This window comes from Sesamum indicum, linkage group LG1 (genome assembly GCF_000512975.1).
Source record: "Sesamum indicum cultivar Zhongzhi No. 13 linkage group LG1, S_indicum_v1.0, whole genome shotgun sequence".
In the NCBI taxonomy this organism is placed as follows: Eukaryota; Viridiplantae; Streptophyta; class Magnoliopsida; order Lamiales; family Pedaliaceae; genus Sesamum; species Sesamum indicum.
Window position 1 is genome coordinate 1,856,501 of NC_026145.1, and position 10,773 is coordinate 1,867,273.

Consider the following 10,773-nt stretch of genomic DNA (forward strand, 5'->3'; position numbering starts at 1 on the left):
CGATACGGAAAGCATTAAACATTAATTGAACTTTAATGATTGTTACTGGAAAGGTCACGCTCCTCCTCTTTTTTGTTGTTGTAGGCCATGATATTCTTCAGCGCCCATGGAGTTCCAGTCAGTTATGTTGAGGACGCGGGTGATCCGTATAAAGATCAGATGGAAGAATGTATTTTCTTAATAATGCAAGAACTGAAATCTAGAGGAATTAACAATGATCATACTTTGGCTTTCCAGGTTGGTTCTAGTTATAAGCGTTAATTCTTTTAGATCTATTTCTTTGTGTGTGGCACATTATGACGTTCAAACCAAATCATGTTATTAACCTTCTTGCTCTGGATTAAAGATCTCTTTTGGAAACTAAAATAACTTCAGAAAATGATAAACTGATTTTGGTCCAGCATTCCGTCCGTCTTGTACATTATTAGCAGAAGCTTTCTAAGGTTAGGGAGCTAAGAAGATCTTGTTTGCTGCTGGCAGACAAAGAAAATGAAAACATAGATCGATTATGGTAATTGTTCTAATTTAATTTTGTAATTTCATGCCAGAGCCGTGTCGGACCTGTGGAGTGGTTGAAGCCATACACCGATGAAGTTCTTGTTGAGCTTGGCCAGCAGGGTGTAAAGTCTCTGCTGGCTGTCCCAGTGAGGTATTACTGCATCAATGCATCATTGAAGTTTGTTTTGAAGAGATTTCCCACATTGCATATCTAATAAATCATACATGACAATGACTTCAATTTTCAGCTTTGTAAGCGAGCACATAGAAACTCTCGAAGAAATCGACATGGAGTATAAAGAATTAGCCCTGGAATCAGGCATTGTCAACTGGGGTCGTGTCCCGGCTCTAAACTGTACACCGTCATTCATCACTGATCTGGCGGATGCAGTGATTGAAGCATTGCCTTCGGCTATGGCAATATCAACCTCTAACACCACCACTGAAGAAGCTGAAAACGACATTGTTGGCTATGCTATTAAAATGCTGTTCGGTTCAATCCTGGCATTCATTTTGCTTCTATCACCAAAGGTAATATTAGCGTTCAGGAATTACATTCCATAGAAGGCAAGAAACTGTAGGACTAGGCTGTTTGTGCTTTCCACAAAAGGAGATAGCTCACAATGGCAGCGCCCCTCGTTTGTCTGCAGTGAAACATTTTGAGAGTATTTTTTCTTTTGTGGGGTTTAAGAGATACGGTATATCCGGCAGTCGGATAACATAGTTTGAATTTTGATAAAGGTATAATGGAGCAGATATAGATGAAGCAAGCAGATGCAGTGTTCAAATTATTGTACTTGGCTCATAGCACAATCCCTTTTGGCGCTGGAATTAGCTTTAGATGTCACACAAAACTGCAGGTAGAAATCGGCAGCACCTTCTGGGCATGCAGTTCCTGACTGTAATTTTTGACATTAGTTCTCCCTCAGGAGTATGAACATAATGAATTAAGGAAGTGCTATTGTGCTTGCTTGTCTGATTATTTCCATCTCATCTCATGTCAGCGGATTAGTCATTTTGTTTGTTTGTTTGTAGGAAAATATATCTCATCTCAATAAACATATATATATATATATATATATATCTGTAAACACCCTTCACTACCAAAAAAAAAGAAAAAGGGACATGGATCTAGGATTAATTAAACGTGGATTCCTTTTAAAATTTTTGATTTATACTTAACTCTCTTTTATTAGTATTTAGATCAAAAATAATGGCATTAAAAAAAAAATTGAATAAATATTTGATCACGCTCTTCATTTAATATTTCTCTTCTGTATTCATAATGAGATAAATATAATGTAGGATTGAATACATTTTATAACCTTTAAGATGTTAATAAATTACTGTTGAATTAGTAGATAATTTATAAACTTATGTTTGTGAATTAGATGTGCTAGATGTAATTTAAACAATAAAAATATTGTAAGTGACTATTGAATCTATCATTTTGATGTCCAAATATCAAATGAGATAATGTGAAGGTTGATAAAATAATTGTTTTTTCTTTTCAAATAGTAATTTTATTTAATCCCTTAACCTAGTTCTAGATCCAACGAGTTATGTTTATCAATTGGTGGGCGATACCTAAATTCAAACTATTGTAATAGTTAGTAACCAGACTCGTACCTAATTTTTCTACATTAAATCCAGACTCGAATACATATCTATTGAAACAATTTGTTTGGGAATGTATTGAAAACACCTGTAAGTACGAATATCAGTATGAGAAATTTTTTAATATTGAAAATGTATTTCTATTCATTATTTTAAAATTATTGAATTTACAAACTTGTGCTAAATCAATACGACTATTTATCCACTCAAATCTAAAATAATTATTTGTACTGGATTGATTTATACTAATCTAATTTAATTCATAAACATCATACTTTCATAATATTTTAAGTCAAACTGATTAATATATTTTATTATATATGGCATTAAAGTGAATATATTACATCATTAACATTCAAGGATAATTTTATTAATTTTTATTTAATTTAAAAGATTATAACAAAGAGACGGGGCATGTGAAGGTTTATTTAGTTTAGGGTGGTATACTTTAGAGGTGTAGAATATATTTGACTCTATAATATAGATAGATAGAATGCGGTTGTTATTATTATATTTTCTCTTTATAAACACATATAAATATTATATGAGAATAAAATTAAGAAATTATATAATATTTTTACGTATGTCTACATTTTCATTTGAAACCGCAAGCAAAAAAAAAAAAAATATATTATCTAACAGTGAATTTTCCAGTAGAGTACAAGTATAACTTTAAGCTTTTTTAAAGGGACGTATAATTTTTTGCATTTTCAAAAAGAGCTTAAATATAATTAACTCTTAAATATGTTATAATTAGTACATTTCTTTTAACACATTTTACACACCACATAAGCTATCATCATCAATATTTTATCTCACAATCAACCATAAAAATAAAAAATAATAAAAATATAATCTCAATCAATAATCTATTTTATTTTCTCAAATGAGATTAGATACCAAGGAAGAAATCACTTTGGATCCGTAGCTTCATTTTACATTAATTGAATTACTATAAGGAGAATATCATTGATTATACAACTACTTATCAATATTTATGGTCTCATAATTACTGCATATAAAAATTTCCCAAAAGACTGCAATCCGCCGCTAATCCCACTTAACAAAAAAAATTCATGCATCACCCGTGATTTTTTTCCCCTCTTTTGGAGCAATGAGTGCATACAAAAGGTACTATTAACGTGAAATCCTTAAAAAAGATAAAGGGAGCACATGAAAATATAGATAGATGCGATATGAGATTCATGCCAACACAAGAATACACGTACAAAATCATGGAAATTTCTTCAACCACGGTACGATTTCAAAATATGATATGAAATGACCATATGATCAAGACACAGATTACTCTACCAAGAAATTAGAGCAGCACTGCCAAAACCATCACCTACCAAGACCACTGATTGTATATCAACCATTAATAACTGGAATTCGCACATACTGAAAGCCCATCATGTCTTTGCCAAAAGAATTACTACTAATCTGATTGACCATTATTGAATCACCCACTCTGAAATTTCACCATGCAAGTTCCGGTGTACCTCAACACTAAATTCCATCTAATTGCTTCGACAGTACCTGACAACTGCAATATGCTGGAGGAGTTCATTACACTATCCTACAAGGATAACAAAGCAGAAAGTAGAACAAAGAGCAAGATCAAAATAGATCCAGAAATCAAAAGTAATCAAGACATGTCAAGTTCCAGATCCCAACACGAGAAACCTAAATAATCGGCCTAAAGACAGACACTAATAATTGTACGGATACAGCAGCAATACCACAAAAGAACTCTGCTCATCAACTGGGAGGCGATGCTTTGGCAGCTCCACTGGGCTGTGCAGATTGAGGTGGTGGAGTTGTATCATAAGTGCCACGTGGATTACCACTGGCAGAACCATCAGATGAGTACGCTGGAGGTTGGGAATATCCAACAGCATAAGAGCTGTTGTATGCAGGAGGCTGCTGTTGCCCATAGCTAGGTTGAGTTGCTGGTGGGGCTCCATAAGGTGGGGCTGCATACCCTGGCTGAGATGTTGGATAACCTGATGATGGAGGTCTTTGTGAACCTGAATCTGTCTGAGAATAACCGGTTTGCGCAGGTGGAGCCTGGGAATGAGGATACCCAGCCTGAGTGTAGCCACCACCTTGAGCGCTGGGTGACTGCTGCGGTTGTGCATACACTGGCTGAGTAGTTGGTGGTTTTTGAGCCTGCGGTGGACCATAACTACCATAACCAGCAGGTGTTTGGGTTCCGTAACCACCCTGTGAAGATGGGGGTACTCCATAACCCGTCTGACTAGAAGCTTGAGGTGGATAATTGGGATTAGGGACGGGTTGACCTCCAGCATTGTATGACTGTCCAGGTGCAGGTGCTTGATTGGCTTCACCCTGTGTTCCATACGAAGTGGTGTGACCATCAGGTGTTGGGTTAGAGACATTACCATAGGTTGAATTATATCCTTGCTGCTGCTGGTCATATCCTGATGCTGGGTTTGGCTGCGTCTGGCCATAACCAGATTGAGCTGCACCTGCATGATAACCACCATAGCCATCTTGACCATAAGCTTGGCCTTGACTGTAGGCTGGTGCCTGACTATAACCATACCCAGAACCATCAGTAGGAGCCCCAGGGCCTCCATGTGCTTGCTGTTGCTGAGGAGGCTGCTGCTGGTTGTAGTAATCATAGCCACCTCCCTGAGCAGTTTGCTGATTTTGTGGAGCACTTGATTGGTCCCAGCCAGTGGCATACCCACCAGAGGTGGGTTGAGGAGGATAACCAGAGTAAGAGGGCTGGTTCATGTTGTATTGGGGTGAAGGACCAGGGTACGCACCAGCCTGGGCATAGCCGTAACCAGGTTGCTGCATAGGTGGTCCAGGCTGCCCCCAGTTAGTTGGTGGTCGAGCTTGATAGCCTTGCTGAGGATATCCACCAGACATTGATGGGTTTCTCATACGATTCTGCACAATTTGTTATCACAAATGAACCAAGGACAAACTGATCGTGGGCATTTCAACAAAGATATACATCCATTTTGATACATGAACTAAACATATTAGAGACACAAGTCAGAGCCACGTAAGCTGTAAAAAGAAAGATGCAAGATATCACTTCTACATATAAATTATCATATGCTAAGCACAGTTGCATCAATACAGAGATTAGACGCCTACATACCGTTCAGGTTGGGTCGTATTATTGGATTACTCCTGCAGAAGCCCATCCTCTCCCTATTCGAAGTGAATGGGTACCAAAGAATTGCAAAGACTAAACAACAACTAAAAAAAAGAACAATGACTAAAGGCCCACAGAAGGAAAGGCCGCATATGTTAAGGCACTAAATCCCAACAATATAATTCTCTGTCCACTCAAACCATCAGAAACTAGCTGTGGCATCAAAAATTGCAAGCAAAATATTGAATAAAAGTTCAGAAGAACAGGGACTTCTGGAGTTCAGGACTCTAGCTAATAACATATATCCCAAAAGGACCAAATTCAACGCAACATAACATTCAAATTCATCCTGACAAAAAAGAGCACAAAAAAATTTGATGTAACAAAATCATTGTTGTCTCCCTCTTCCCCACATCAAAAAAAAGATAGAGGCCCCATCTGCTAATTATATTTCTCCATGGAGTAAGATTATCAATCAAACCCAGAATGCAACACCTAAATCAAATGCTTTGAGCCAAAGGATCCAACAGGAACAGAAAAATTAATCAAGAGAGAATTTTCTCAACATCTGAAAATTTAAAATAAATTGAAGGTTGTTAAGCTGGCACTATTTGGAAATAAAACTTAAAAGTAATAGTTATCTAAGTAAAAGAATGCTTAGCGTCGAGGATATAACATGAATTATTAAATCTCTAATGAAAAATATCATAAGCCCTAAGTGAAAATATAGAAAAGAAATTCCAAAGAATGGTAATAATTGGCCATCTACATACAATTCAAGCAGAACAGAAACCATACATGTTGAGAATCTCTACTAGCAGTTGACAGAAATGCACGACAAGGGCGGGCAACTAATGCAGTATACACTATACAAGGTTATAACCATATATACAACATTTCTAAGATAAGACCAAGTTAAATGAGAAATGATGGTGTCTCCACCCACCCTCTACACTCTAAACCCAGTTACATTCCCCATTATGAACATTAATATGAATTAGCATAACCTGTACAGGGTGCCTTAAACAATGAGGATAAATCACTCATGCATACAACTAAAAAAATGAATAATTCATTTAGGATGTATCCCTGATGCTCTAAGAAAAAAGAATATGCTTAGTTACCTCAATCGAACAGGGGCAAAACCTGCTTCATTCAAAACCAAATATCCAAAATTCCAATGAATTGATATCTAAAAAGGCCAAGCTGATATGTATAAAATCCAGCTATTGACGAAATTTGTTGGGAAGAAACCAAAATCTTTGAAAGAAAATATTTTAAGAGATATCATACTCAAGCTATGCAGCTTGATATAGTGTAGAATAACAGTGATAACCAGGACCCATATGCTGCAACTAGAAAGTAATTATGTTCAAACCAGATATCAAAGAGTTCTCTCTCCCACGGATATTAGAGCAGCAAAGGCTGGATTCCTCCATCCAGGGATCAATTTGACAATACTGGCTAAAGATCTGCACGCCTCTATATTCATGGAAACATAGGGTAGGCAGAGAGACAAAATTGCAGTTTGAACAACATTTACTGGGAAAATCACCAATAACATGATAGAGAAGGAACAAAATAACAAGAATAATCCACTTGATGCATTTTGTATGAGAGATAAAAGAAGTGCTGATTATGTCCCAACTCTGGCAAGAGTCAAGTGAAAGTAGAACAATGAAGATGACCAAAAGTTGATAAAAATTGCCAAAGAAAATAGCAAAACAGTACCTCAAACAGGAAGGAACTGTAAGAAAAGGATCAATTGCAACTGCTAATGTACTCAAAATTGGGTTTCTTCCAGAGTATATAATGAAATACCATTCTAAATGGATGGAGAAAATCCTGAATATGGAACCAGGTTGCTGTGATTTATCAGACATCATTGAACATCAAAAAGGAATCTATGAATTTCCCATTCTGGAAACAATCAGTTATTTGAAAACAACCTGGGATTGAGAACCTTAACAATTTCTAGGGAAATCCTTGTAACGAAGTGGAGAATCATTACCCAGACAGCGGATGGCAACCAAATGGACATGAGCATGCAGAACATTCAACAAGGACAAGATATTGCATAAGATAAACTAACAAGGAGAATCAAGTAATCAGAAAAAGAAAGACAGGATGGTAGGGTACAAAGACTGAACCAACTTAGGAAAACAAAACATTAAAGTATATCATAATTTAAGAATAGACAAATCCACCATACTGAAGAATGAACTAGATCTTGTAACTTTTTAAAATAAAATTTCAAGTAACATCCAGCAACGTTCAGAATATTAGAAATATAGCCATTCTGTTTCATGCTTTCATGTGTGCAAAATAAAACCTAACATCAGTCCAGCATATTGGAGCAAACCCAACGGTTCCAAGACATGCTGATTTTCTTCCACACAATCACATAATGAATCAGAACATGCAAGAAGAAATGCGCAGGAGTGTGCAACCATTGAACAAACCTCACTGATGACTTCTTCAACCAACTGTTTGGCAGCCTCAATTTGTTCACTAGTCCCATCAATTTGTACAGTCCTCTCTTTCGACATATCACCAGGTGGCAAGTGCAGAGGTATAACCTGCAATATTATGGGGAAAATGCTTCTATCATGACAATGCAGCATTCTCAATTATACAGCAGAATAAAGCGTCAAATTCTAAGGAAAAATAGGACCCAGAGGTCTTTAGAAATCTTCAGACAATAGGTGGGAATAGGCAAGCCAACCTGAATACGAGCCCCCGTCCTTGCTTGCATATTTTTAATGGTTTCACCTCCTTTACCAATAACAAGACCCACCTGAAAATTGCCATCAATTAAATGAGAGCCAATAGACAGATAAAATGAGATAGCAAATAAACACAATACAATGATTACCTTATTGTTGGGGATCTTCATAACAAACTGCTCAGATCCAGATGGTTGCCCAGTTAACCGCCGAGAAACTATGCCAGAACCACCTGCTTCAGCCTGTCTCAAATGATAGCACACCATTACCACACAGAGGAAGAGATTAAATTGAAATTAAGATGTATCCCCAATGCATGGTTCTCAACAAATTTTCACCATCCGGTTGGATGAGATGGAGCAAATTAATTAAATGCAGTACCTCAGACAGAACATCATTGATAAGCTGCTCAGCCTTGGCTATTTGATCCGGAGTACCCATAAGTTCAACCCCTCTAGTAGCAGAATTTGGGTCCGCATCCATGTCTCTAGTGACTTGAATCTTAGCCCCCGACTGAAGCTGTAGGTATTTGATAGTCTCTCCACCTTTGCCTATAATCACGCCCACCCTGGCATTTGGTATCTCAATTTTCTTGCTTGGACCTGGATAACCAGAGGATGGAACTTGTGGTGGACCACTCAGTCCCAAACCCAAAGGCTTCTGGCTACCTGCAACAAAGCATCCTTTACAATGAGTTTGGCAAGTTCCAGTCTACTTAGCTCAATTAAATGACAACTGCCTAATAAATGAATATATTTGAGCCATGAAAGACTTCACATAACAATCTTGTAAAATTTGAGAAGGCGTTGATTTATTTTATAGAAAACACAAAGATGCATGGGCATACCGCAAAAGTTTATAACGGGGATACAAAAATTTGTAAATACCTGAATACTCCTACCCACCTGCTGATTTGAGTGTAAATGTAAACGACAATACACGCACAAACATACATGCATGTACCGAACACAGACAGAGGTACACTGAGGAAAGTCTAAAGTTAACAACGCATCAAACGCCAGACCAACACGTCCAAGTGGTAAGAACACGTGGTGCACTGAAAATTTCGAAAAATCATAGATAATAAACCCTACCATAATCACTTGAATCAAATCCCCCAGTACCGCCGCCTCCGCTCTCAACTCGCGCTCTTTTAGACGGATCAGCGTTGTTCAAAAGCCTAGCCGCGATCTCTTGTGCCTTCTGCTTCGCCAGCTCGATCTCGTTCATCGGAGGAGGCACGCTGTTGTAGGTAGGCGGAGGCGCAGCCGAGTCCGGCGGCGACGAGAACCCGGTTGCTCTACGGCCCACAGGCGACGGAGAATCCTCATACTTACGCTTGTTCGATTCGCCGCCTACGGATGAGTATAGCACCTCTTCTGCCATTACTGTAAATCTGTTGGATGTCTGTGCAGATAAAGAGATTGAGAGGAGGGTTGTAAAAACCCTAGATTGAGACAGAGAAATAGATAGTGAGACACCACGGATGAGGGCTTTTATAGTCGGCTACTCGGGGGATGACCCACTCTAGATTTTTGTCCCGCGGGGTCTAACGGATATAAGTCGAAAATATCAGCCCATAAGTTTTATTTGTATGATTTACAATTTGGTCCCTAAATTTTAATCTTATTCCAATTAACCCCACTAGAATCCTGCAGTTGCATTGCATCAAAGTTTAAACCCTATCAGATTCACAAATTGGTAATACAGAGGTCCCGATCTGTTTTGGTGAAATTATAATTTTTTTAAGATATTTCATAATTTACAAGATTTATTAAATATTTGATTTTTCTTTTACAAAAATATCTTATAAACTCTAAAATTTATCTATAATATTATAAAGCAAAGCGGTCTTATCTGTACTATATAAAAAGAAAGGCTTTTTTCTCTCACAAATGACACTTATGACACCGTAACACCAATTTTATTATTATACCAATAATACCCCTAAGTTGATATTTTTGTTTTTTCTTTGTTGCTTTATTTCTTTCTTTTTTTTCTCTTTTTAAAAATATGATGTATTGGTTTATATATATTTTTTATATTCATAATATATTTTAAATCGTACAATATTATTTATTATATGCACGCAGGAAGGTCGTGCAATGGCTGCTAGTAGATACAAAAGGGTAGTTCTCATACCACTTACATCAATTTTTTTAAATACCAAAAATGCCCTTCCATTGATAGATCCTATTTAGCTTCCCAATTCATATTAAATTAATTATTCAATCACGTCCTTAATAAAATTAATTCCATGCAATTACTGCACTCCCAAATTAAATTTACTCACTTTTGTTTATTTTATTGGTAATTAAATTAAAAATAACATATTAGTATTTATTGTTTATGTAAATATAATCATCGCTACTATAATATATATTGTACAAAGTTTTAATTTTTTATTTATTGATAATTAGTGCATTAAAAAAGTTATCAATAGCTTTTGCACGTGAGGTTGTAAGGCAATAATAAACTTTAATATACAGGAATAAATTAATTATGATGTTTAATAAAATAAAATTATGTGCGCATATACTGGGCAAATTTATTTAAATAATGCAGAAAAAAAAATTTAGAGATTTGGTGTGCTTTTAGAATTGTTAGAAAATTGAGCGGCACTGCAGTGCCAACATTTGCAATTAAAAAAAATATTTTCAGTGTCACCGCAGTGATGAACCGCGGTGACACAAAAATTTTAAAAAAATATATATATAATAATCCACCACGGTCGCTGATCGCGGTGGATTGCAGAAATTTTAAAAATATATATATATATAATATGCCACCGCGGTC

The 10,773-nt window shown here is 36.5% G+C and overlaps 2 protein-coding genes across 3 annotated transcripts in view; one reads left to right on the plus strand and one right to left on the minus strand.

The window, feature by feature from the left end:
* Positions 1-1,486, plus strand: part of LOC105175450 (ferrochelatase-2, chloroplastic) — a 3,761-nt gene extending 2,275 nt beyond the window's left edge. The window contains exons 7-10 of one of the 2 annotated variants that reach the window (XM_011098004.2): positions 85-237; positions 549-649; positions 747-1,029; positions 1,240-1,486. In XM_011098004.2, the coding sequence (XP_011096306.1) occupies positions 85-237; positions 549-649; positions 747-1,029; positions 1,240-1,245 (543 nt within the window). In that variant the 3' untranslated portion in view covers positions 1,246-1,486. Of the gene's footprint in view, positions 1-84; positions 238-548; positions 650-746 lie in introns of both variants that reach the window. The other variant, XM_011097926.2, reaches the window with a different exon arrangement.
* Positions 3,462-9,455, minus strand: LOC105175595 (far upstream element-binding protein 2-like). The gene is made up of 6 exons (XM_011098121.2): positions 9,072-9,455; positions 8,359-8,645; positions 8,127-8,219; positions 7,977-8,048; positions 7,714-7,830; positions 3,462-5,037 (listed from the first exon to the last, which is right to left on the minus strand). The coding sequence occupies exons 1-6, from the start codon at positions 9,361-9,363 to the stop codon at positions 3,877-3,879; spliced, it is 2,022 nt and encodes a 673-aa protein (XP_011096423.1). The 5' UTR covers positions 9,364-9,455; the 3' UTR covers positions 3,462-3,876.